At 47.2% G+C, this 27,920-nt stretch overlaps 1 protein-coding gene, 1 long non-coding RNA gene and 1 pseudogene across 6 annotated transcripts in view; 1 reads left to right on the plus strand and 2 right to left on the minus strand.

Moving 5' to 3' along the window:
- Positions 1–14,552, minus strand: part of LOC113837516 — a 118,211-nt gene extending 103,659 nt beyond the window's left edge. The window contains exons 1-2 of the long non-coding RNA XR_003488143.2: positions 13,639–14,552; positions 13,201–13,314 (exon numbers count right to left, since the gene is read on the minus strand). This is a non-coding gene — a long non-coding RNA (uncharacterized LOC113837516). The remainder of the gene's footprint in view (positions 1–13,200; positions 13,315–13,638) is intronic.
- Cited1 (Cbp/p300 interacting transactivator with Glu/Asp rich carboxy-terminal domain 1) lies at positions 14,549–19,392 on the plus strand. Of its 5 annotated transcripts, none has more exons than XM_027431797.2 (3): positions 14,549–14,707; positions 18,089–18,213; positions 18,771–19,392. In XM_027431797.2, exons 2-3 carry the CDS (start codon positions 18,154–18,156, stop codon positions 19,314–19,316), a joined length of 606 nt encoding a protein of 201 aa, XP_027287598.1. In that variant the 5' UTR covers positions 14,549–14,707; positions 18,089–18,153; the 3' UTR covers positions 19,317–19,392. The 5 variants fall into 5 exon arrangements, with proteins under 5 accessions (XP_027287598.1, XP_027287599.1, XP_027287601.1 ...); XM_027431798.2 differs by lacking the exon at positions 14,549–14,707 and adding an exon at positions 15,124–15,255 and having other exon boundaries at positions 18,771–19,388; XM_027431800.2 differs by lacking the exon at positions 14,549–14,707 and adding an exon at positions 15,480–15,621 and having other exon boundaries at positions 18,771–19,388.
- A 3,004-nt stretch (positions 19,393–22,396) lies between these two features.
- Positions 22,397–27,920, minus strand: part of LOC100758875 — a 52,940-nt pseudogene continuing 47,416 nt past the window's right edge.

Genomic DNA, 27,920 nt, shown 5'->3' on the forward strand with positions numbered 1-27,920 from the left:
TAGTGTCACTCCCTCAAGATAAATCTGTAGAAAGGCACCAGCTGGATCAAAGGGCATGTGCATTAAAAACAAACAAAAAGATGAGAGGTTGGAATTCTCAGAAACTTTGTCACAGTCCACACTGCAGTGTCTCTGTGTGAAGGTGACTTGCTAGGGCACCTTCCCCTCAAATTTGTCTTCACCCATCTAACAGGTTAAGGTAGCCATTGTTTGAATTTTCATTTTTCATTAATGAGATTGAGCATGTTTTACATGTTTGTTGATAAATCCTTTTTTTTTAAGTAGGCTTATTTATCATCATGGTTCCAAATAAACAAAATAATTAGAAGATAACCCCCAACTCAATTTGCCCCACTCCCACAACATTCTTCTCAACACAAACAGTTTTCCCCAAACCACAAGCATAAGCTGGTTCTGGTATTTTCATAAACAATGTGGCTAAAAAACAATTCGGGGAAAATTTAACAGGGTTCTGCCGTCTCCCAAGCTGTGGTATAGGAATCCTTTTACAGAGTGGCTATTGCTTTAGAGATCCTCTTGTGCCTTCTTCTGGGTTTTCTCTTCTTGAATTGTAGGGGAGCTTGTAGCTCACTGAAGATAGCTAATAAAAATCACTTCATTTGAGACTATGGACACACTTCTTTGGTTATTGAACTAGCAGTGTCTCCCACTGTGATGCAGATCCTTCCCACCCTAGGCTCAGTACCCTGGGCCACATAGTGGGACCTAAGTCAATGCTGGAAGGACTCAAGGGAAAGAACAGTTACTATAAACTTCTGGTGTTTCTCCAAAGCTTCCCCTACAAGGCACCTAAACGCCTTTGGCAGCCCTGTTGGGAATCACTGTGGGTGCCAGGAGACATAGGCTAGCATTTGTTAGTAGTGGTGATAAAGAACACTGCATGAGGAGGGTTGTGCTGAGCTGTGAGGATTATATGCATGTTTGTAAGCAAAATCAGGCAGAGCACAAACCATCAAAATCAGAACCCAGTTGTGTATCAGCAAAGGTGGGAAGTGCCATTCTCAAAGTCAGCTAAGTACCATACATTTGTTCTTCTTTTGTCTGCCCCTATACTGCCATGGTCAATCATCTCCAGTCCTCTCCTCTGCCTGGATGATGGGAGCTATCATTGTCTTGCAGCCTTCCTGCTAGAAAACCCAAGATGCCTTCTCCTGAAGGTGCCTGTCCCCTGCTTATTGGTCCCAGGATAGGTATTACTTGCAGCATGGGAGGCTAGAAGGAGGGAAAACTGTCATCGTTCCATCCCTGTTCCTTCTACATGAAGTATGAGCCTTCTCTATTAGCACCATTCAGCTTGCACCGGTATCTTTGTCTCCTCTTCAGAATGCCCTTCATCTTCTCCAGAGACCATTTGGCTTGGTTGATCTCTGCACCATCCCTCTAATTTTCCTGAAGCTTCTCTTGGTGCTGAGGATGGAACCCAATGGACAGACCACTACTGACAAACAATGTACTGTAATCAGTGGAGGAGATAGACATGAATCAAACACAGAAACCCCGGCTCTCCTGAAGGTTTCTTTTTCTTTCTTTTTTCACAGAATTGTCTCTTGACACAGACACACACACACCCTTTTAGAGACAGGGTCTCACTGTGTAGCCTTGACTGGCCTGGTGTTTGCAATGTAGACCAGGCTGGCTTCAAACACATAGAGATCCACCTGCCTCGACCTCAGACTGCTGGAATTAAAGGTGCGCACCCTCATGCTCAGCTGGGGGGTTTCTTTCTGATTGGAGACAAAGATATGACCTGGTAGAGCTATGCTCTGTGGGGAAAAATGAAGCAAGGGGATAGAGCTGCTCTTTTTAAAAAAGCTTACTAAAAGAAAAGATTATAGGACACCCAGGGTTTCATGAGAGATAATGTCTCAAAAAACAAAAAGAAGATAGACCTGAAGAAGGCATGTTGAAGGGATCAATGCTGACCAGAGACCTGACTACAACTGTTTGAGCAGAGGGACAATAGATGTAAAGAATCTAAGATAAAGGGACTGGGAAGATAGCTGTGACTCCAGCCCCGAGACTCAAGAGCTCTGGCCTCAGCGGATACCTGCATTCACATACACACACCCACCTCTCTCTCTCTCTCTCTCTCTCTCTCTCTCTCTGACACACACACACACACACACACACACACACTCACATACACACACGAATAAAAATTAAAGCTGGGTGTGGTGGCACATGCCTGTAATCCCAGTACTGGGGAGGCAGAGGCAGGTGGATCTGTGAGTTTGAGTCCAGATGGATATACAGAGCAAGTTCTAGAACAGCCAGGGATACACAGGAAAAACCCTGTCTCAAAAAACAAATAATAATAATAATAATAATAATAATAATAATAATAATAATAATAAATTAAAGATGGGGCGGCAACAAGAGGTGCAATAGTGGCTGTGCAAGTGTTAAGAAGAGCCTTGGATACAGGCTGTACTATGTAGGGTCTATTATAGGAGAGCATGTGCTCATCAGGTGGATGTTGTCTGAGCAAGAGAGAGAATGATAATGGTGGGATTTAGGACTGAAAAGTAGGATGAACAGAAGTTCTTGTTTACTGAACTTGGGGGGATCAGAGAGGAGACAAGCCTTACATGCCTATCTATGCTCAGGGCAGAAGCCTGGAAGCATACCAGGAAGCCTAGAGCTCTCTCACTAGGGGTATAAATTGGATGAAGAAGGTCAAGGCAATGTGCACACTTTTCTGAGTAACCAACTGTATCAACCGCTATGGTTATCTGCCCACATTACCTTCAATGGCCACAACATCAAGGCTGGATTTCTTAATGTGGTATCCAAGTCTGGTTCCTGTAACCTCACAAAGCCACTCGAGTACTAGACTCCTTGTTCCCATCAAGGCCTCTGACTATGCTGTCCCCAATGCCTTGGCTCAGAAGATGTCACCTGCTTATCTTCTACTCCATTTCATCAACATCTGCTCTCCTATCTCCCCAGGGTAGTTATCAGGAATTCTCTGAGGACCAAGGTGATGCCTTGGTCCCCTCTGGGATCGTAGTGAGTGACACAGGAGTTCGGTCCACATTTATGGCCTGAATAAAAACTGCACAACGAATCATGGTTGACCCTACGCACATTGCAGTGGGTCAGTAGGCCTGACTTCCCATGCAGTCCTATGTGACAAGAGGAGAACAGGGCCAAGGAGGTGAAGTCAGGCTTGGAACTGGACTCAGATTGGAAGGCTGACTCCATCCCCCAAGCAGCAGGGAACAGAGGTCAGGAGAGAATAATTACTCACATGTGTACAGCACTTGAGAGTTTATAGCCACAGACATTATCTCATCCAACCCTGGCACAGACCCATGATGTAGATATTCTTATTTTTCCTCACCTTCCACCTAAGGAAACTGAGGCCCAAAGATCCAGTCACTTACCCAAAGTCAAATAGCTAGAAGTGGAAGCCTAGAGATTTGAACCAGGCTCAGACTGTCACTATAAGAGTACGCCACACATAGAGCTAAGTGGGAGGTTAGCCAATAGCTCTGGCAACTGTTCCACTCTCTACCTAACCCACTATCCCTACAAGCTTTCCAGCTAATGGTAGCATGAAATGACATTTACTAATCCCCTCAGGCCATTCCAGGACTCATCCATATTCCAGAGAGCAAGGAATCATCCATATTCCAGGCCCCAAAGGCAACAGTTGGAAGAGGCTTGAAGACAATGCAAGTCCAAAGAGTGGTCAAGGTCCCTGGCTAGAGGCAAGCCTCACCAGGCTCTGAGAGAAGGCAGCTTCCTCCCATGGTCCCCCAGCCAAAATCCCCCTGGAGAAGTCTCTCTCAGACATGCTCTTTTCCGGCTGGGCACTGGGCCCGGACAGCCCTTGGCTGGCAGCAGCTGGGCCCTTGCACCTGTCGCTCTAGCTCCCATGCTTCACAAACACACACTCCCACCACCAAGCTCTGTGCTACTTCCAGATGGCTGGTCACTTATGCTTTCACCTCACTTTAGGCCTTTTTCTTTATAATTTGATTTCTTTTCCTTACCTTGTTTTCTTCCCAAATGCCTATTCCCCACTGCTCCCTCTTTCCACATCATTCTCTCTCTCCCCTCTCACTCATTTTAGGATTTCTCCACTGAATATACTTCTTGTTCACCCCGTCTTTTGCCCCTAACTCTAACCAGGTAGAATGCTAGCTTCCTCCTCTGTCACACAGAGAGGTTTCAACACAGTCCTCCCTCCAGTCCCCATCTGCTCTAATATTGGGGTTTTGTATGTTTTGTATGTATGTGTTTGTATGTGGATGTATGTATATGTGCATACATGTGGAGACCAGTGGTCAACATCAGGTATCTTCCTCCTCTCTCTCCACCTTACTCTGGAGACAGGGTCTCTCACCGAACCTGGAGCTCACTGATTTAGTTAGACTGTTGACCAGCAAGTCCCAGAGATCCTCCACCTCCCTAGCAATGGGACTATAGGAGTGCTGGGATTATAGGCCTCAAACTCATAGAAATCCACCTGCCTCTGCTTCCTGAGTGCTGGGATTAAAGGTGTTGACCACTACTCTTTTTTTTTTTTTTACATGAGTGCCGGGGTTTGAACTCAGATTCTCATGCCGGCACTGCAAGCACTTTACTGACTGAGCCATCTCCCCAGCTTATTGTTATTATTTGTTTTTTATTAGCTTACATTCATTGTGCAAAATGACAGGTTTCATTATGCCATTTTCATTCATGCCCATCATACACTTTGCTCATAGTCTCCATTATTCTCTCTTGCTCTCTTCGCACTAGTTCCTTTCCTCCCCCCCCCCAATACTCCCATTTCTACCATCATTTCACATGCAGTCTGAAGAGTGGTTGGTAAGAACTGTCATGGGAGAAGGAGAGAAAAGAGAAATGGAGGCAGGAAGAAGTGGATTGGAATCCCAGTGCTGTCACTTGCTAACTGTGTCCTCCACAAGTCACTTCGCTTCTCTGAGCTTTCTTCCTTCCATTATAAAATAGGATTGATAGTAATAATGATCACTTAACATGGAGTAAGGAGAAAGTATGAGAGCTGACCTTGTATAAGGTGAGAAAGGTCTTTATGAAGTAAGTGGCAGGTGGCAATAGGTGTTCTTAAGGAGGCAGAAAGGTCCAGGGGTCAGTAGCAGAGACTCTGTGGCTGGTCTGCCTAACTTAACTCCTCAACCTCAAGCACACAGGATGTACAGCCTTGGTAAGATGTTCCACACCTGTTTCTCCCTGTCAGGAACACGGGATGACATAATAGCAATACTCTGCTAACACCTTAGGCTGTTGGAGGACCAGGTGAACACTATGAACAGTAATGGTCTGTCATCTAGTAAGTGCTCAGTGAACAATACCACTGATGTTAAATTCAGATCCAGCAGAAATAATACTCCCCTCAGCTCATGTACTTGGGGATACTAAGAACCTAATCCATGTGAGATCTACATTCAAATCTGCTGGGCCTCAAAGTCAGCTTCATGGAGGCTATGCACTGCAGTTCAGCTTGTGCTCTTCTCACCAAGCCATTGGCCTTAGGATGAGACATGAACAAAGCCAGGAAGAACCAGCATACAATTCTAACTACTCTTGCCAGAGGGCACACTGTAATACAAAAAGGACCTTGAGCAACCAGGCCTGTGATTCTGCATGCTTAGATGACAGCAGAGTCTGTACCCTGACCTCCTGAGATACATGCCCTAAGATCCTGTTCACCTCCAACTCCAATAGCTGGTCCCCAGAGGGCTAAATATCTATGACAGTAGGGACCAGTGGAAATATTTATAATTCCCCAGGTTATGTACATGAACTGAATCACACGTCTATGTTAACGTCCGAAGTCAAAGGCCAAGAGCAACAATAAGGGTTAGAATCTCAACCTGGGACACTTATCCATAACAAGAGAGGCTCTGGCAGAGGAGGACAAGTGTGAAGTCTCAACTAAGGTAGAATTGGGAGGTTAAGCAGGAAAAGGCACAGGACACAAAGGAAAATGCCCCCGGCAAAAATATGAAATTAGGGAAAGGGCCATTATATCTCAGGTCTTAAGTACAAGGAAGTTTCATCAGCCTAATGTTGCTGGGAAGCAGAGGAAAATGGCTTCAACTAGGGCTCAGATGTAGTTCATGGTAGAGCATTTCCACAACATGGGCTTCAGACTTGGAACTCTAACACTATGAGATAGAAACGAAAATTTCCCCACCTTCTAAAAACTTAAGTAAGCTGCTGGGCTGTGGTGGCACGCGCCTTTGATCCCAACACTCTGGAGACAGAGGCAGGCGGATCTCTGTGAGTTCCAGGCCAGTGTTGTGTGTTCCAGGACAGTCAGGACTGCCCAGAGAAACCTTGTCTCCAAAAACAAAACAAGAAAGAAAAGAAAACAAGAAGTAACCTGAGAGAGAGTGTTATGCTGAGAATGGCTGGTGACAAAAAGAGAGCACACACAAGACCCCCAAAGGCTTGTGTTCCAGAAGCTGAAAAGCAACCAGGGCGGATCTGGCCCGCCTAAGGCCTAGCCTACATGTAGTCAGAAAAGCGAGATGAGGCCTCTGTCAATTCTTGGCGTGGAGAAATTTACAGACTGAGATCCCCTCGCTCTACTCTTCAGGGATTTAAAGCATGTGTCTATGATTGTGCTAGGCTAGAGGGGCCAGAGAGGGGGAAGGAGGTGGGGCTGCAGGAAAGACAGTGTCTCTGGGGTCCTCAGGAGAAAGCTCCTTTCTGTGTCAATAGAGGGAGGCAGGGGAAAGTTCTCCACAGTTTGGCCCAAAGTCATCCCGACGATTGCTCTTTTTGACACAACCTCCCACTTTCTTTCCAGTCCTATATTCCTGGCTGTGTGCAAGCTATTTCCACTTGGATGTTCTGCCAACAGCTTAAACTAAACATGCTTAAAGCAGAGTTTTGCTTCCCCCACAAAGCCTCACACCTTCCCAAGGCCTCCAGCTTCACTGCCGAAACCCAACAGCTCAGGGCCAGGCTGCCTGGCTGCTACTCTCTTCCCTTCTCTGACACCCCACATTCCCTTCCTTTGAACCCTACACCTTTCCCTGGATGATATTTCTTTCAGAGTCCTCTTTGCCATCCACCAGGCTGTAGCCATCTCCTACCCTGTACGTGGTCTCTAGAGATGGCTACAACTGCTCCTAACTGGCGTCCCGTGACTGCCCCTAACTGGGCTCTTCCCTCAACTGGAACCACTTACACTTTCTGCCCACATGTGTTCGCCATTTACTGCAAAGGGATGTGGTGAAGCATCCATTCTCGTAGAAGAAAGCAAAGAATAGACACAGACAACAGAGGAGTTGGTAGCCTAGGGGAGTTTGACCTTAAAGCTGAGTCAGAGCTTGCTGTGAATCCCAGCTCTGCTATTTGCTAGCTGTGTGATCTAGGACTTATTTCACCTCTCTGAGCCTTGATGCCTTATCTCCAAAATGGGGGTGAGGGATGGAATCCTTGTAGCATACCTCGTGGAGGCTCCAGTTTCATTCATCTTTAGCACAGCAAAAAAATAATTAAATAAATAATTCAACAACATAGACTTGATAGTCTTGGTTTCCTAGGGTTCTTGGGAAATTAAGTGTTAGAAGGGAACACAGAGGAGGGGCCTACATTGGCCTAGCATTCCCAAAGAAAGGAGTGGGCAGAACCATCCAGGAGGATGGAAGAACCTTAATGGCCGGAACTGCTTGAATAGCTTTATTTTTTCTGTTATGCATAAATGACAGGAATTCAAGTAGGGAGTCTGTTCAACTGGGCCTAGTTGTTGGTCCTCTCCAAACATTCCCCCACCCCTTTGTAAATAAGAAAGCACTACTAGAATCTCCAGCCTGACTAGGGCACCAAGAGGTGCCCAGTTATCTGCAGATTTCTATTTCTTAAGGCCCTTTCCTCCTAGTAACTGGTATTGTTCCATTTCTTATTCTCCATCTTTTTTTAAGCACAGGAGCAAAAGCAGACCTGTCCAAGCCTGCTGGGCTGGCCGGGGTCAGAGGAATGCAGCCGCTCCCTCCATTGAGTGGCCAGGCCAGGCCAGGCACTCGATCAGGCTGGCAGCAGCAGGCGCAGGCCAGGCCTGGGAAGCTCCAGCACCTTGCTCAGAGGGGCTGGAAAGCACTACAGACATTAGCTCATCACTCCCTGGCAGGGGCCTACTGGTCTGCTATTCTCACTAGCATCTTCCAGATGGGGAAATGGAGGCACAGGCACACTTGGAGTGGTTGCAGATGCCCAGGGTCCTAAGATGGCTTCTGGGCAGAGTCCCCAGATTGGTAATGAAAGAAGGGTCACTAGGACTTCTGCTAATGGGCTTCATTTCCTCATGTTTGGATTGTTTGGATGGAGGTGATTGCTAAAAAGGGACCCAGATTACAGTCTCAGAAGGAAACAAGGAGAGAGAATGAGGGTGGATGGGATGGGTAAACTCTAAGCAGCTGCAAATGCACTCAGAAATGGCTCACTACTCTCACTGAGAACAGGTTTACCACTAGCAGTACCACTGCAGTAAGAGGTACTGAGACAGTCCACAGAACCAACACCGAAGGGTTAACAACAGTGCTTGGGGGTTGATTTATTATTATTATTTCCTCCAGTACATTCCTGTTCACTCAAAATCCTGTTCAATGAACAATTATAACATTTACGATCAGATAAAATGCTATTTTGAATTACTAAAAGAGAAAGAGAGAGAAACCAGAGCTGAGTATTCAGCTCACTGGTATAGTGTGCATGAAGTATTCAGCTCACTGGTACAGTGTGCATGAAGCCCTAGTTTGATCCCCAGTACTGCAAAAACAAAACAGAAACAAAAAACTAAGGAAGGCTGGAGAGATGGCTCAATTATTAAGGGCACATGCTGCTCTTCCAGAAGACCCAGATTCAGTTCCCAGCATCTTCGAGGCAGCTCAAAACCAACCAAAACTCCAATCCCAGGGAATCCAGCACCCCCTTCTGGCTCTGTGGGCACCAGGCATTATGTGCAAGGTGCACATATATAAATGCAGGCAAAACATCCATACTCATAAAATAAAAATAAATAACCCTTTTTAAAAAAACTTTTCAAAGAGTAAAGAAGAAGAAGACAAGCAGCAAAAGCACCTGGGATGTGGACAGAGTGCTAGGCTTGGAGTGAGAAGACCCAGGACAAGTAACTCCAACTCTTTGAATCACAGCTTTCCATACAGTGGAGATAACCACATACAGTTGGCATAAAACTAAGAGAAATAGTCTTTGTGAAAGGGGCTGCTTAAGAAAAATATTCATTGTAAAAATTTCAAGCAGCCACAAAAGAAAACATCACAATGAAGCTTCATGCACCCATCTTCAACAATTTTCTCATTTAATCTATAGCCCCATCCACTCTCCTCTGCCCCACACTGAACTGTTTTAAAGCAAATCCCAAATAGGCACCCTTTTCCCATAAATACTCCAATATTAAACTGCTTTATAAATGTTTACACTTTCATAATTAAAAACAATACGTGATAGCTATAGAAAATTTGGAAAATGAAGAAACAATTTATTTATAAAGGAAAGGATAAAAATCACTCATACCCCCACCACACAGAAACAAACACATTTTGGAATAATCTATTATTTTTTTCTATGCACATATTAATTTTTGGGAAAAATTGGATCATATTGTATATGCTATTTTTAGGTATCATTTTATTTTAATTATAAAAATAATAAGATCATATTACAGAAAAATGAGAAGAAATTACCCACAATCCTTTAGCAGCTAATATAAAAACTGTTAATAGTTCAATATACTTCCTTCCCATTTTTTTCAATTTGCATTCATAATTTTACCACAAGTAGAATACTACTGATTATGCACTTTTCAAGTTATGAATCTATTCTAATTGTGAGAAAACAATGTAATCATACTGCAAAAAATTTTGAGAAAGAAAAGTATTACTCATAATCCCACTACTCAATCATAATCACCGTTAATATTTTGGTATATTTTCACCCGACAGTTTTTCTTTTTTTATTTGAATTAGAAACAGGGTTATTTTACATGACAATCCCAGTTCCCTTCTCCCTCCTGTCCTCTCCTACCCCCCCCCACTAAAACCCTACCTATTACATAACCTTTCTGTTCCCCGTGGATGGTAAGGCCTTCCATAGGATGTCATCGGAGTCTATTGTATCCTTTGGGATAGGGCCTAGGCCCACCCCCGTGTCACCCAACAGTTTTTCTATGCACACATTAGTTCAACAAAAATAGATCCCAAGTACCTAAGAGGCTGAGGCCAAATGACTGAAAGTTCAAGGCCTTCTAGGCTGCAGAGTAATACCCTGCTTCAAAAAAAGCAAAATATACTTTTTATGGAGTTTATTAACTATAAAAGTATATTCACTTAAAAGAAAAATAAACCAGGTGTGGTGGCATACACCTTTAATCTCAGCACTTGAGGCAAGTGGATCTCTGGAAGTTAGAGACCAGCCTGGTCTCCATATTGAGTTCCTGGACAGCCAAAGCTACACAGAGAAATCCTATTTCCAAAAAAAAGAAGACATTGGATTGATGAGATGATTGAGCAGATAATGAGCCTGATGATCTGAGTTACATGTCCAGGATGCACAAGTGAAGCTATCCTCTGACCTCTCCACATACACGGTGGCAGGTACACAAGAGCACACATGCACATATTCTCATGCACGCACCAAATAAATAAGTACAATGGAAAAGAGTAATATACTATATATTATAGAGAAAATAGAAAAAAAATAATTCAGAATTTTGTGCCTTCCTGACACTGTCTTTTGGGTGTTTCTCTGACCATTGCTTTATTCACATATTCATCCATGGTTGGAAGCATAGAAGTATTCATTTTGGAGCCTCTGTACCGTCTGCACCTTGACATCATATTTATGCAACTTTGTACCCAGGGATTTTAGTCAGTATTTTCTCATGAATAAAAGTTTTTTAAATCAGGAATTTGAGAGGTAGTGGTTAAAGTACCAAGGGAAACTCCCTGGCCATGGACCTTTATGGTTGGTTTCTATCATAAACAATTCTTCGTATATGTAAATGAAGGAGAATTGTTTACATGAGTGTATGTATGTATGTATGCATGAATGCATGCATGTATGCTTATTTATTTTGATGTATCCCAGGCTGTTCTGAAACTTGTTGTGTAACCCAGGCTGTCCTGGAACTAATGATCCCATCCCCGCCTCCTGAGTACTGGAGTAACGGGTGTGCACTACTACACTGGCTCTTCTAAACATACTTGAATAAAAGTGTGTAGGGGTGGGGTGAGGAGATGGCTCGGGAGTCAAGAGCATGTATTGCTCTTACAGAGGTCCTTGGTTCTGTTCCCAGCACCCACATAGCAGCTCACAAACCACCTGGAACTCCGGTTATAGGGGATCCAGCGCCCTCTTCTGGCCCCCTGCATGCATATGGTGCACATGAAATCACAAAAGCACACACACATACACATAGTTTGCAATTTAAATTTGTACTTTTAAACTTTTCGACACACATATCAATTCTATTTTCGGAGTCCATTTCTACATTTACAGGCTGACCTATAAAACGTGATTATCTCTTATTGATCCCATTTTTATTCCTGTCATATAGTCCAGGCAACTTTTGCTGTGGTGAGTGGAGTTTTTGGAAAATAAATCTGCATTCTCATCTCCTTTTCCTTCCAGAGTTTATAGACCTCTTTCACCGCCCTCTCAGTCTGATATTTAAACTACTCAGCAAGTGTTATTGAACCTGAAGAGTGTGAGCTGAGGCAGGGGCGGGGCCAAAGGAAAAGAATCAGGAGGCACATTAGAATACCAATCCCAGAATGTACTAGCCATTTTACTACACAGCATCAATCAGTCAAGCGAAAGCTTTCTTCCTAACCCTTACAGGTTTTGTAAATTTGTTATGATATCTATTTAATAGGAAAACTGAGCACATATACACCAACACAGTCTCTTACCCTAAGACCACACAGCTAGCAAATGGCAGAGCAGGGATTTAATCCAGGCGACTGACCCTTGAACCTGCACTCTGGACCTCTTCTTTGCCCTCCAAGGCAGCAGTGTGTAGGGGAGTAAAGATTGCAGCCAGCCTCACCAGGATCAAAACTCCCTTCCTCTTGGCTGTGCCAACTTGGGCACTTCTCTGAGGCTATTTCACCTTTGCTACCTCAACCTCACAGGGCTGCCCTAGGAGTTAAATGAGATGATGGAAGGGAGAGAACGATCGATGCCCGGTTCATGGCTGGCATTTAGAAGGTTATTGCTGGGTGACCATCACTTCTCTCTTGGCTTCACAAGCTTGTGGTCTAGTTGTCAAGTTGAAGAAAAGAGTTTAGCGGAGCTCTGAGGTAGCCTGGGGCGGGCTGGAAGTCAGTGATCCAAGGCATATTTGCCTAGAAATGCAAATGTCTTCTTTGCTCCCACTCAGACTCTGCCACTAACCACAACTCCCATTCCCCCCAAAAGGAAAAGGGTGGCTTTTCTGCTTCAAAGCTGAGTGCTTAAAGACCCTCTCATCCCTACTCCCTGGGAGGTGGGCAGTGGCGATAACAGGAAGTCACCCGTGGGTGAGGGTCTTTCTGGAACTTGGGCATATAGAAATGTGGTGGAGGTTGCTCCTTTTTCTGCCCTTCAATGGTCCCGATGGGGGAGGGGGCTAGCTGTTGAGCAACTGCTCCGGAGACACTCCAGAAGCCGAGATGAACATATGCCTCTTTCTAACAATTGGCCTGGGAGCCATCCAATAAATGGAGGGCGGATCCACAGGTTTGGGATCCGGAGCCTGCAGCCCAGCTGAGTCCGCAGTTTAGGAACCAGCTCCAGAGTCCAAAAAGAGGAGGAGGGGGCAGGTCAGGGGTCTAAATTAACAGCCATAATTAAAAAGTCTAGCCTAAGTCTGCTCCTTCTCCACCTTGCTTTCAAAGTTTCAAAAACTTTTCTGGCCCCAGGCAAATACCAAGAAGCTTTGGAGGTGTACCTCTCCTGCTACCCCAGTAGAGCCTTAGGGTCCCACAGATCGCGCCTTTTCCCTGCAGGAAACTAGGCATGACCCACACAACCTTCGAGCCAAGTGAGAAAGTGCAGCGAAGGTGTGTGGAGTATACTTGTTACCGAGTTTGACTTGCAAAAGAGTGGGAGGGGGCGAGCAATTAGCAGCCCAAGGAAGGCGGCTTTCCAGTCGAACAGGGGGAATGGGTTTCCCTGGTTATCCAGGGTACTCACCGCAGCTTCTTCGAAATACCAAAGAAGGGCCTTGATCTGTCCCTCCATTTGCGCGGGCCATTTCATCAATAAACAGGACCCGGTTGGAAGAACAAATTCAGGGCAGTTGTGATCCTAAAAGGAAAAAAAAAATATATCGTCAGGTCTTCAACGCCAGTTAAGACACAAGACACACGCGGTGAAAATGCCTTTGCAACATTCCTCCCCCATTTTCCTTAACATCGTACTTTTTCAAAAGATCATGCTTTACAAACAGTGTAAACTGAGTTGTTGAGAGGAGGGGTGGAAGGGGTGAGGGTGAAAGTGGGGGGTTTGATTAGAGGTGGGTAATCTTGGTGGCCTTCCTGCAAGAGGCGAGGTGGGAGTTTCCAGCCACAGGGAATGCCTTGAAATAGAAGCCCCAGATCTCTTTCAGTAAGGATTTGTAAGACAACGTACCAACACAAGAGAGATGTGCTCCAAGTGCAGAATGTTGTTCTTGGTAGATGTGAATAATTACATAATCATAATAAAATAACCTGGCATCGTGAAAAGGCAAGAGGAATCTCTGCGAACTCTGTGGCAAGCTTTTCGAACCCGCTGCCTGTTCTTGGCTTTTCTGTAAGCCATGTGAGTTGCATGCATGCACCTAGCCCCATGGTCCGGTAGAACAGCATTTCTCAGCGTCTCGTTGCATCCTGCCAGCCTCTTTTTGCCCTGGATGACCACAGGACAGAAAGCCTTGAAACCAACCCTGGGCCTTGAGGGAAGCCACGGCTGCCATAAGATCCCTCTAAGTGGCCTGAACAAAATGTAGGGAGTTTAGGAGAAAAGGCACCCTCCAGCCTCGGCCATTCTACGACGACGTAGCCCGTAGAGGGCAAACCGGCTCAGAGAAAGCCCTGCAGAAAACTAAGGCCATGCCTCGCCTACCCTGTCCCGTGTGCAAGTCCTCCTCTACGTCTTTCCCTAAGCCAACAGCTCTCCTCTCTATCCTTTGAAGCTCGTCCTGGCCACCCGCTTGATTTAGGTCAGAAAACAGACACTAACAGCTCTCCCTCGCCTCGGTGAAATTACTAAGTGGAATTTATTGGGCAAGTCCATGCAGGGTGGTGGGGAGAGCCCACGTCCTGGGTTCGGGCTGCCACCAGTTTTAGAAACATAGATACAGGCCAGGGCACTGGGAGAGAAGTGATCATAATCTAGGACCATCAGCCCCACCCCGGTAGCTGTGTCGTGCCCCCAGGGCTGAGGGATAGGAGGGGACGCACGGACTCCTTTCCCTAGCCCGCCCTCCGCTTTCACAAGATCCACGGTGACTGCACCAGCTCGAGCGCCTTTAAAGGGCCACACACGCCACCCGCCGCTATAAAATGATCCCGGCGGCACAGCTGCAGAAGTGCGCTGCTGAGCTGCGGTGAGGAAGCTCGCTCCGCCCGGCTGCTCCTCCCACAGCCTATCGGCGTGGGGCTGCTCCCAGCAAGGAGGACCAGACTAGAGGAAGGCACAGCACCCTCTCGGGCCCTCCGTAAGTATCCAGTTCAGATTTTGCCACCAACTCGCCCACGAGCCAGGACATGTGCTAATAATGCCCTAAGCCGGTTATAAAGACGTGAAAATTGGGGGGAGAGGGAAAAAAGGGGAGAAAAGGGTCTGTCCTTCCTGGGATTCCTAGCCAAGACCAGCCTGCTGCCGTGTGCGTGTGCGCCAGGGCTCTCCGAGCGCCCATGGGGGCTTGAGAGCTGGGTCCCCACGCAAAGAACCAAGCGTGGTGGCGGCTGCTAACGCCGCCGCCCCAGAGTCCGGCGCCGGAGCTGCGGGCGGGCGGGCACGAGCGCGCGGGCCAGAGCTGATCGGCGCTGCACGGTGCGGTACGGCGGCGCGGCGCGGCTGTGCAGGCTTTGCCCAGGCGCCTTGGGGTCGGGTGGTCTCCCGTGCGGCCAGCCGGGGGCTCTGAAAGCCAGCGGCGGGCGGCGGTGGCTGCGTGCGTGCCAAGAGGCTGGGGGCTCGGCAGCTTCGTCCGAGCCTCTGTCCCTGCAAGGTTCCCTCTCTCCCGGGCAGGCAGCCTAGCTGGAGGTAAGCCGGGCCGCCGGGCAGGGCGCTGGGCTGGGGCAGCGGGAGCCGAGGGCACGGCCGGCGGTCAGGCGATCTGAGGGGCTGGGGGACTTGTTTGCTCCTGGAGGTGCCGAGCCAGAGGGGGACGGCAGCCGGCGGGACTCGGAGGCCACTTGTCTGGAGGAATCCGCAGCAGCAGCAGCAGCGGCAGCTCCTCTCCCGCGCCCGCGCTTTCTCGGGCTCTGCTTTCCCCGACTTTGCCAGTCGCCCGGACTGCATCAGGCCGATCCGGGGCCGCACAAAGCTCGTGTTTCCTTGGGGGCTGGAGGCGACAGGGGCTGCTAGCCGAGTCCTGCCGAGCCGAGGGCTGCAAGTTGGAGCCTTCGGGTAACTTGCTTTCCCCCACGCAGCCGACCCCGCTCCTGTCCCCGTGCACACACCCCTCTCAAGGGGAAGCGAGCACCAGCCCCTACCTCCCGGGGCGCCTGATCTAGGGTGGGACAGGTAGGCAGGGCCACGCCACTTTTGAGCACTGTGACCTTGGGTAAGTTCTTGCACCTCTGGGAACCTCGAACGTTCTCTTAGTGGGGGCCAGGAGCAGCGGCGGCTCTGGACGCTCCGAGGACACTCGGAAGTGTCGGCGAGGCGCGCGAGCCGCCGCCACTGGCGCCAAAGTGCGCCCCCGCGCGCGGAGACGCTGCGGGTCCCCAAAGTCGCGCTGACGCGGAGACCCCGTGCCTCGTCGCCTGTCTGCTTCTGAGCACCTGAGGTAATAGAAGCTTGGAGCCCTTGAGCACGGCTGCTCGCGCCTGGCGTCCGGGGCTGTGTCTGGTCAACCCCCACGCCGGTGGCTCTCTCCGGGCGAACAGACGCGTCGAGGAGGCCTGGAGAGCTGTCGGTAAACAACGGGCCTTTAGTTCTCAGGTGGCGAGGCTCACTGGGCTGCTTGGAGTGCGTGCAAGCCAAGCCGCAGTGCTGTTGGGATTTTTAGATTTCTCAGTAGCGATGGAGATGGAGTCTACTGGATGGTGCCATTTTTAACTTTTGCTCCCGGGACAGGTTCGAGGCCCCCCACCTGCAGCTCCCTTTTCTCCCCCACCCCCTTTCACCCCCCCTGGAGCGCGGGTGAGGGCCGATCGCCGCGGAGGATGGCCAGGCGGGGCCCGGCGGCAGGAGGCGCGAGCAGCGGAGCCGGCACTTGTTGCGCGGCTTTTTCGCGGCGGCGTCTCGCCGCGGCTTCGCAGTGGTCACTTTATGGCTCACCCAGACATTCGGGAGTCAAGTTTCTTTTTTTTTTTCTCAAATGGGCCGAGGGGTCGGGTGGGAGATAGAAAATGGGGTCGTGAGGGGCAGGAAATAAGATCACCCCTTAGACGGGCTCTGTGCTTTCCGAGCGGGCTGGTGCGCCTAGAGGGGAATGTTACAGGGGCCTGCCCCGAGATCCGACACCAGAGCACACGCACTTTCCTCGTATTTTCTTCCTCCTATTAGTGTTGCTCTTGCGGGGTGGGGGGGGATCTTTTGTACATTCGGGTTTGAGTGGCGTACGGGAGAGAGAAGATGGATTCGAAGGTGAAGCGATGAGGAACTTGAATAGTGACGCTGCTGGCCCTCCTGACGATGACGCGCGGTAGCGCCCTTGTCTGGAGATAGATGGCTGAAATTTCCTAGGATTGCCTCAGAGCACTGTTTGCACTTCAGTCAAGCAGTGGTGCGGGAGCCAGCAAGTGCCCCCTCCATGTTCTCTCTCTCTCTCTTTTCTTTTTGCTTCCCCCCCCCAACCCGCAGGCGGCTGTTGAAGGGGGAAAAAGGATAGTGGTCCCTTTAGAAGCCAGCACATTCTTAACAACCACTGGGGGTAACAAGGAGAGTAGAGTTCCAGCAAATTCTAACCTCTTCGGGAAAAGGACTCTTGGGTTCCTTAAAGTGATAATGCTAGAATATATGAGGTTTTAAAAATACTTTTCCAGGAAAATAAGAATTTTTAATGTTCTGAGTAGGAGGTGGTCGTTTGTTAGTTTTTGTTTATTCCCTCATTCTCTTATCTCTTTGGCACTTGGGCAAGAGAATCATTTCTTTTGAAGCCATCTGAGTAATTTCGGGTCTGAGGACTTGGCCTATGGACAGGACAGATATGTGGCAAAGGACTGCTAGATGCTGCTCTTCAAACTGCTGCTGCTGCTTCCAGGGTGAAAACCATCAGATTTCCCTCCAGGAAGAATCCTTTCTATCATCCACACATGGGTGTGGCCTGGCTCTGGGCTCTGGGCCAGTTGTCCTGGGAAAACCCAATCTAGGGACTGTCTTGTAGGGGCTTGAGACATGGAGGAACTGAGCTATTTCCAGCTGGTCTGTGGCTCCTGCTGCCTCAGAGTCTCCAGAACACCCTGGTCTGCTGTCTTCTTCTAGGCATGCCCCCAAGACAGGGCTCTAGAGACCCTAGGTCATCCTTCTCCTGAATTCTCACTTTCCCCCAGTCCCATTGGAGACTTGGGTGCTAGTGGTCCCTTGACATGGTGTGCTGCTTTCTCAGGGATTTGTCTGCTCTGGGAATCAAGAACAGTGCCACCCCAGCCTCTGGACTCTGAAATAACCTGTTTGAGTAAATGTTCATGTGTTCTCCCTTAGCACTGAGAGTCGTTGTCAGCCCCTGGCTGAATAGAGCATACTTCTGGCCTCAGGTCAGAGTTCCAGCTCTGGCTTTGCTCCCTGCCCAGGTGCTCTCTGTTTTGAGTTTGACCCAACCAGCATATCCTTGTGTAGCTGAAGGGATTCGACCGGACTTGGAATTTTCTAGTGACTCCTTTGTCAAGAAAGCCTTTCACCTTTATCGTTTCTTCTCTTTTATTTACAGACCAACAGCTCCAGCTGGAGGCATCAACTCGCACCAATTTATCTGACTTCTGCCCAGACTCTGAAATGCCAACTATGTCGAGGCCTGCACTTGATGTCAAGGGTGGTAGCACCTCTGTGAAGGAGGTGAGTTTTGCCACTTTACAGATGGAGATTCTACGGCATGGAAAGATGGACTTTAGAGGAGATGGCCATGCACCAGACCTTCCTAGGTGTGGCATGTAGCCAGTGTGCTTGACCAGAGACGATACAGCAGGGCTTTGACTGGGAAAAATGAGAATAGCTTTTGTCTAAAAGCTGTTGAACTGAACTCACTAGGGGTATTGAAAGACAGACAGCAGGAAGGGAGCAAAAAACAGAATTGGAACAAGACCACTGTGGCAAAGAGATTATAGTGAGACTGAGAAGAGGGACAAAGGGGTGCCCTTTTTAGACAGGGGGCACATAGAGTAGCAGTGGAGGGAGGCCACTTCGGATAATGGGTTTTCCAGGACTACACCTGAGTCTGAACTTAGGAATCAGAACCACAGTAACAAAAGAAACCTAACTGTCCGGGGGCTCTTCCTGTCACCTGCCCACTATTAGCACCAAATGCAGGGCATGAAGGAGCATCCCAGATCCAGTGAATGCCAAAGAGAAAACCAGGAGGAGGGCTACCATGGTTGTACCTTTCTGTCTTCTAGGATGCCAACCAGGAGGCGAACTCTCTGGACTACTCCAACCTTGGGGTGAAGGATCGCAAAGCAGTGGCCATCCTGCACTACCCCGCAGTCACCTCCAATGGAGCCAAAGCCAATGGGGCTCCCACTGGCTCCCCTGGATCAGCATCTCCAACAGGCTCCCCTACCACCGCCTCCCCTACCAAATCCCCACCCTTCAACCTGCACCCTCCCCCTCACCTGCTGGCAAGTATGCAGCTGCAGAAGCTTAATAGCCAGTATCATGGGGCAGCAGCGGCTGCTGCTGCCACTCCAGGCCAACCTGCGGAGGCAGGGCCGCTCCAAAACTGGGGCTTTGGAGCCCAGGCAGGAGCGGCTGGAGGGGCAGGATCAGCCTCTCCTCCTGCAGGTGCTCAGAGCCCTGCTATCATTGATTCTGACCCAGTGGATGAGGAGGTGCTGATGTCTCTGGTGGTGGAACTGGGCCTAGACCGAGCCAATGAGCTTCCTGAGCTGTGGCTGGGGCAGAATGAGTTTGATTTCACTGCAGATTTTCCCTCTGGCTGCTGATGCCAAGTGTCCCTAAAAATCGAGGAACAAAGCCACCGATTCTGTTGTAAATAAAAGTTACTTGCAAAGAGATAAATGACTGGATGCATTTTTCATGGGGGTCTAAAGTTGTGGGGTGCATTCTGATAGTCTTGGCAAATCTGGGTTGCAAGAGTCTGAGGGGGTGGGGAGGGCTGGCACAGGTGGTCTCAAAACTCTTGCTGCCACCACTGTCCTTATCTCCTCAAAATTACAGGTATTTAGCTTCAATTCCCTAACACTGTCCTTATTGAAGGTTGGGCACAGAAGCTGGTGGTCAAGGCATTCTTGGAAGACAAGCTGCTTCAAATTGGTCTGCAGCTTCCTTGCCATTGGCACACCCTTGGCTACATGGCATATGCTCCCAACTCTAAAAGCAAACAAGCCAGGGTTGAATAGATGCTCCAATAGTCAAAAGCACCTTTTGCAGAGGACTGGGGTTCAGTTCCAAGCACCCAGCTGGCAGCTCACAGCCATCCATAATTGCAGTTGCAGGGAATCTGACACCCTCTTCTGACCTCCAGCATCAAGCATATATGTAGTACACATATACACAGGCAAAATGCATACACACAATTTTTATGTCACCAATCTAACTGATCCATTCATTTATTCTTTTGCCTTTATCCAACAGATTAGGCCAAATATTCTATAACTAAGCATTCAGATACTGTCATTAAAGCAAGATTCCAGGTTCCTTCTTTACGCCCCTCAGCCAACTCCTTGTTCCTCCCCTCCAAGCCTAGAAGACTGAACTAGTCTGTGTGTCCCATAATTCCTACCTCCTTGGGCAACCCCGTGTAAGGATGTCCTATTTGGGCTGGCCTCTCCAACCTAAAAAGTACAAATGAGGCCCAGGCTTGACAATTTCAGTGTTTAGAAATCTCTTGAGGCAATGACTTCAAAAGAATGCCAACCGACAAGATAATGACTCTCTCGCAGATCCTGGGTTATAATGCAACCCTGGCCTCATATGAGGGCTGGCAGCTGCTGCCTACATTTCAGACTCCTGAAGATGTTCTTTCTTGACCACTGAACATTGTTAATTAGCCTCTGGGGGAACAATATGAGGCCTGTCCCATGGTGAGCACATTCAAGAAGTCTACTACTAAAAGCACTGATCGAATTCAACCCTCCCTGAGTACCTACCTGCTCAGGGTCAGGCATTTTGCTAGACACTGGGAACCAGAATTAGATAAAGTTTGTACCTTTGAGGGTGTTTCCCATCTCAGAGAAAGAAGGGCAGAAACATTGCAATAACCCTGTATTCTCCAGACCACAAGGAATAGTATTATTTGATCCCAGAAAAAGAAATAGCTTTATCTACCTAGGATGTTTGGAGAAGATGTTCTAGTATTGAACTGGTCTCTTTATTTATTTTTATATCTCACAAGTAATAAATATATGGTAGACTCTTGTAAAAAGTGGAGGGATTAGGGAATGTAGCTTTGCAGAGCACTTGCCTCGCATGCATGAATCCTGGGTTCCACTCCCAGCACTGCAAAAATCAAAGCACCCATTAAAAAGAAATTTGGGTTGGACAGAAATAGTCATATCTCTATGAGTTTGAGGCCAGCCTGGTATACATAGCAAGTTCCAGGCCACCCAGGACTACAGAGTGAGACCCTATCTCAAAAAAAAATATAAAAAGTAAGTCCAGATAGTTAAAGAACCCTTTAACCTCTCTCCCTTAATCCTGACTGCCTCTGGTCCTCCACAGAAATGAGTGTTTATCTGTTCCTGGTGCGTCCTTGCCAATCCTGTTTGGGGCCTTCCTATGAAGATATATCTATCCCCAGGGGGAAAAAACCTGTTCTTTTAAATACAACAGCAGGCTCTGGAGGGGGTGGCTCAGAGGTTAAAAGCTCTTTGAGAAGACCCAGGTTTGATTCCTAGTATCCACGTGGAAGCTCAAACCAACTGTATCTCCAGTCCCAGGATCTAACACCCTCTTTCAGCTTCCACAGGCATACAGGCAAAACACCCACCCACATAAAATAGGTAATTTTAAAAGTCAGCTACTAGTGACACAGGAGCAGCATGTGGGTACTGGGGCAGGGTGTGGTGCAGTGGTAAGATGTGTTAGATAGGAACCTAAGCACCTGGAGGGCCCCAGGGTCCCTCTCTGCAGGAGCCTTGAAAAAACATGAGTCTGGCCAGATTTTGTACCTGTTTCCCTAGCTTGTTCTCCTGACTGCTGAGCTTTGGGGACCCCTGGGAGGGCAGTAGTAGTTGATGTGAAGAGAGGTCTGAGTAAAGGGTCAGTACCTGAAAATCTGAAAATTGTGGAGGTGACAAGAATACAACTAGGGAGCAGAGAACAGTGTGGGTGTTGTTAGTATATTAAGGTTCTCCAAAGAAAAGAAAACCAGTTAAATAAATATATATATATATATATATATATATAATTTCTAGTATATATGACGCATATAATAATGTAGTACACATGAATAGGAGATTGTAGACATCAAGAGTCCCTCAATCTGTTGTCTGTAAGCCAGAGATGCAAGAAAACCAGTGGGGCAACCCAGTCTGAATGTGAAGACCTAAGACGGTCAGAGGGCAGTCATAGCACCAAGATCTGAAGACCAAAGTTTCTGGGATGCTGAATACAGTCCCAGGGCGGATGATGGACAGACGTCTCAGCTCACATTCACCTCTCCTCTTCCTGTTAGTTCTATTCAAGCCCCCAACAGATCAGATGATGCTTATTCACACATTCATTACCCAATCCACTGATTGTTTCAAATGCCAGTCTCTCACAGCCACATCCAGACATGAAATTGTACTGGCTGTGTGGGCATCCTTAGCGCCCCTGAAGTCACCATCACACCTAGAGAAGGTGTTTCTGTGAGGAAGAGAGCAACCCTGCCTCCTGGTGTCAGCAGCCAAGAAGTGTGGTCACCTGAGCAGGCTCTAGGCAGAGCTAAAGGGGGAAGGGAGGCAGAGCGAGTCTTCCAGAGAGTCAGGTCTACTAGGGGAGGATAGGGACCGGAAAGGACACGTGGAGGACAGTTGTGCAAATCTCCATTTCTGCCCCACCGTTTCATAGTCAGCCTTCTTCACAGCCGGATACCTTCATTTATTAGGTTACCATGAAATTCCAGAAGGCAAATCCCAGGGTCTCCTCGCTTAGGCCCTACTACACACAGGTTAGGACCACTGTGTTCTGGCAAGGACCCCTGCACCCTGGAACAGATGAGAACAGGTAGCAAAATCTCCAAGAGCCCTAGGAGATAAGCTAGAGAGACCCTGCCCCTGCTTAAAAGGAACTCACAGTTCCAAGGCAGTCATGGCCTTGAAGGATGAATTGGACTTGTACATGGCAGCAAAACTGGTGAGGGTGGGAGCACAGCCTCCAATCAGAGGGACGAATGGAACATTACCAAGAAGATAGAACGGGCCTGCTGGAAACCAGAACAAAGCACCAGAAAAAAACAATCTTGAAATGAGGAGGCTTTTTCAAGGACACAAAGCCCAGAAGCTAGGAAAACATTGATATATTTAACTACATTATTTAGCTGCATTTTGTGGGAGGTTGGTTTTGGTTTCCTGAAGCAGGATCTCCTCACTCTACAGCTCTATCTGGCCTTGAGCTCACTATGTAGTCCAGGCTGGCCTTGGATTCATGGCAAACCTCCTGCTTTACCCTCCCATGGTTTGAAATTGCAGGATGCACCACCACTCCAAAATTTCAGTGTGTTTTAAAAACTGCATGGCTTCTACACTCTTGCCTCTAATCCCAATACTGCAGAGGTAGAAACAGGAGGATCACAAGTTCAAATCCAACCTGAGCTACATAAAAGATCAAGTGTTGAAAATATATTCATGGTAAAATACACACACACACACTTACTCAATCACTCATGCACAAACACATATACATGCCATACAGCAGCTGGTGCAAGTAGAAGCAGACACCCATAACTAATCACCAATCTGAACTGGAACCCAGATGCAGAGAAGGACCAGTGAAGAGCACAGAGGTCCAGACCAGGCTGGTGAAACCCACAGAAACAGTTGACCTGAACATCTGGGAACTCTTGCTCCCCAGTCTGATAGCTGGAATACCAGCATGGGACTGATCCAGACCCCAGGAACATGGGTTTCTGTGAGGAAACCTCAGAAATCTACGGGACCTCCTGTAGAAGCCCAGTATTTATCCCTAGCATAGGTGTGGACTTTGGGAGCCATATAGAGGAATACTCCCTGAGCCAAGACACACGGGGTGGGCCTAGGCCCTATCCCAAAGGATACAATAGACTCTGATGACACTCTATGGAAGGCCTCACCATCCAGGGGGAGCAGAAAAGATATGTGACAGATAAGGTTTTAGTTGGGGAGGGTAGGAGAGGACAGGAGGGAGAAGAGAACTGGGATTGTCATGCAAAACAATCCTGTTTCTAATTCAAATAAAAAAGTTGGGAAAAAATAAATTTCATTATCAATATTTACAAATTTATAAAATAAATAAATTTCAGTACTCCTGAGGCAGATGTAGGCAGATCTATGTGATTGCAAGCCCAGTCTAGTCTACAGAGTGAGTTCCAGGATAGCCAGGACTGTTACACACAGACACCCTGTCTCTAAAAAACAAACAAACACACAAACAATATAAAATCCATTTTGTGTTGTCAAACTACTCCTGAGAATAAGGCCTGCCCTGGTGTGTGGTTTGATGCACCCAGTGTTAACTTGTGGGGGTGGTGATTTTCCCTCTCCTAACAGCAATTGATTCCAAATAGTTTCTTGGTTAGGGGAGGGTTTGTGCCCACTTCTCTTTCTCTGTGTTGGGATTTTGTCTGGTATGAATCTGTGCAGCTCTTGTGTATGTTGTCCCAGTCTCTGTGAGTTCATATGCACACCAGTCCTGTTGTGTCTGGAAAAGGCTGTTTCCTTGGAGCCATCCACCACGTCTGGCTCCTAAAATCTTCCTGCCTCCTCTTTTTCATAGATCCCCAAGCCTTGAGTGGAGGGATTTGATGGAGACACCCCAGTTAGGAGTGGGTGCTCCAAAGTCTCTCACTCTCTGCACATTGTCCAGTTGTGGATCTGTGCTAATTACCATCTCCTACAAGAAGATGGTGCTCTGATGAGGGCTGAGCAACTCACTGGTCTGGGTTCCCAGAACATGTGGTGGTTGTGGGGTCCCTGGAAGAGAGTGGGAAGTCACAACGGAATCTATGTTTGAGACAGAGGCTCACTATGTAGCCCTGGCTGACCTGAAACTCACTAAGTAGAACAGGCAAGCCTTGAACTCAGTGATCTTCCTGCATCTGCCTCCCAAGTGCTGAGATTAAAGGTGTGCACCACCACACCTGACTAAAAGGTTTTGAAGACTTTTTTGTCATATATAAATATAGGTGTTTTGCTTGTATGTCTGTATGTGTACCACGTGCTTACCTGGTACCCCTAGGAACCAGAAAAGGATCCCTTTGAACTGGAGTTGGTGTTGAAAACTAAACCTGGGTCCTCTGCAAGAGCAGCTAAAGCTCTTAGTCAATAAGCCATCTCTCCAGCCCCTCTATAAGTTTTAATACTTAGCAAGAGTTGATCACTCATGTTAAGTGCAGTTTTAAACTACAGCAAAACTTCTGACTCTAGAAAAAGATTATATAGACTCACTTTTTCCTGCTTCTCTCCATAAAGTGCAGTTATATGACTTAGATAGAAAATGAGAAAGAAAACAAAGCAACAATGTTCATCTCCCATAGACTGGCAGATAGATATGACTAGACTGAGTGACAAGGAGGACAGAAAAACTGAGAGATACTGGGAAGCGGGTATGTTTTCTCTAAGCAAGAGACCGGGAAATAAGAGTTTCAACAGGTGTCTAGCAGGAAGACCTAAGCCTTGCCCCATAGATGAAGTTCCAGACGGTGGTCTTGGGCTTTGCTGCATCTGAGTTATGAGCTGTCTCCAGTCCTACCTAGAGCTGAGGCTCCATCGGGGAGCCACATTTTCCTGCAGCAGTACTATCAATGCCTTGTGTTCCCCAGCCTTGCACTCACAGCATAAGACCCCAATGCAGCTGCTTGCTCACCCAGGAATATCACCCAGCAGAATCAGGCAGCTCAGACAGAGCTTGGAAATCCAGCCTTCTGTTCCCTGTAAATAAGACCATCAAAGTCTAGAACAGGAGCCCCAGGAAAAGCAGAAGAATGAAGCCAAATAAAATAACATTGCAAAGCCCAGAAAATGAAACTGTGTTGGGGGACCACAGCCCAAACTGCTGAACTATCTCCCTAGCCCTGATATAAAAGATTTAAATGGGATCAAGAGTCACCAAACAAGTCGAGCAGTGGTGGGGCATGCTTTAATCCCAGCACTCGGGAGGCGGAGGCAGGCAGATCTCTGTGAGTTTGAGACCAGAGTGGGCTACAAGAGCTAGTTCCAGGTCAGCCTCCAAAGCCACAGAAAAACCCTGTCTCGAACCCCCCCCCCTCAAAAAAAGTCACCAAACATGCAATGGAACGATGACTCAGCAGTTAAGAGCACTGCCTGCTGCCAGGTGGTGGTAGTGCACACCTTTAATCCCAACAGTCAGGAGGCAGAGACCAGTGCATCTCTTTGAGTTCCAGGTCAGTCTGGTCTACAAAGCAAGTTCCAGGACAGGCTCCAAAGCTACACAGAAAAGCCCTATCCTGAGGGAGGGAGGGAGGGAGGGAGGGAGGGAGGGAGGGAGGGAGGGAGGGAGGGAGGGCACTGACTGCCAGAGGACCTGAGTTCAATTCCCAGCATCCACAAAATATGGATTCCAACCACCTGTAACTCCAGCTCCAGAGAGAGCCAACACCCCTGACATATAAGGACAAATGCACTCACATGAGCATACCTCCTCCTGCCACATACATATACATAATTAAACATAATTTTTAAACATTTATGAAAGAGCCACCTAACATAACTGAAATGTCCATGATACTAGTTGAAACTCATTCATCTTAATGAGCCATGCAAACCACAACTGGGACACCAACATGAAGACGAGTCCAACATTGCAGTGATTGGACAAAGACATTAAATCTTCTCAATTACAAAATCACAAAATAATAAATGTGCCTGAAACGTGGCTCCCCAATACTGACATTTAAAAAAATAAGCAAGTCTACCTGGTAGTACAGACTGTAATTCCAGCTCCTGGGGTTAGTGGAGGTTAGACAGGAAGATTGAAAGTTTAAGGCCAGCCAGGCTATAGAGTAACTACAAGCCTGGGCAATGCAGGGAGACATTATTTAAAAATAAAAAGCTTTTTTTAAAGGTCAAAGCTGCAGCTTGGTGGTAAAGCACTTGCCTCAAATTCCTAATATTGCAAAAACAGGTTAATAAATAGATGGAAAAGTCTTAGCAAAGAAATATGTTATGAAAAATAACTAAACAGAAACCATAGTAATTTTTAAAACTGAAATTCAAAGATCATTCAACAGACTCAGTAGTAGATGTGAGGGCCAAGTGTGGTGGCGTACCTGTTTAATACGAGCACTCAGCAGGCAGAGGCAGGCAGATCTCCACAAGTTCAAGGCCAGTTAGGTCTACATAGTGACTTCCAGATCACCCAGAGCTACAACAATGAAATTCTGTCTCAAAAAAAAAAAATAGAGGTGACAGAGAGGTCCATTAGCTTGGACGCATACAAATAAAATTGATTCAGTGTGAACTCACTTGAAAAGTGTTAAAGAGTGAGGAATTATATAGGTGCTATATAGGAAAAGACTGATGACAACCACTAAGGACACTATACATACTAATATAGTTAAAATCATTATCAATAAATATGTGTGGACTAAAAGACCCTTGAGCACAGCAAAGGAAGGAGTCAACACAATGAAGTGACAGCCTACAGAAAGGGAGAAAACCATTGCCACATACACATCCAACATGAGATTAACATCCAGAATATGAAGAGTTAGAAAAAACTAAACACCAAGCTAGGCATGGTGGTGTACACTGTAATCCTATCACTTAAGGGGTAGGGTCAGGAGTTGAAGGCTTAATCAGTTAGCTCTAGGCCAGCCTCGGCTACATAGTGAGACCCTGTGTGAAACAAAACACACAAACAAAGAATATGCAAGGTGCTGGAGAGATGGCTCAGCAGCTCTGGCTGGTCTTTCAGAGGATCACTGTCTAATTCCCAGAACCCACACGGCATCTTGCAACCATCTATAACTCCAGTGGATCTAATACCCTCTTCTGGCCTCCTCCTACACAAGGCACACACATGATGCACAGACATACATGTAGGCAAAACACCCATACACATAAAATTATAAAATAATTAAATTTGATAATTATAAAATTATAAAAATAATAAATAAATATAAATAAAATTTAAAAATACATAGAGCAAGAAATGTTGATACATGTAAGTTAGTGCAGGCACTGTAGAACTCAGTATTGGAATTCTTCAAAAATAAGGCTGGGAGTGTAGTTCAGGTGGTAGACTGATTGCCTAGCATCCACAAGACACTGGTTCAGTCTCCATTGGTGCATAAAACTGGACGTGGTGACATGCTCATGTATTCCTAGCACTCAGTACTTAGATGCAGGCAGATAAAGAATTCAAAGTCACCTTTGCTTGCACCTCAA

Source organism: Cricetulus griseus, chromosome X (assembly GCF_003668045.3).
Source record: "Cricetulus griseus strain 17A/GY chromosome X, alternate assembly CriGri-PICRH-1.0, whole genome shotgun sequence".
Taxonomy (NCBI): Eukaryota; Metazoa; Chordata; class Mammalia; order Rodentia; family Cricetidae; genus Cricetulus; species Cricetulus griseus.

Bases quoted from the DNA above. Each gene is read 5' to 3' on its own strand.
- Cited1 (XM_027431797.2), top strand. From the start codon at position 18,154: ATGCCAACTATGTCGAGGCCTGCACTTGATGTCAAGGGTGGTAGCACC. The intron at 18,214-18,770 runs GTGAGTTTTGCC...TCTGTCTTCTAG, and splicing joins GTAGCACCTCTGTGAAGGAG to GATGCCAACCAGGAGGCGAA.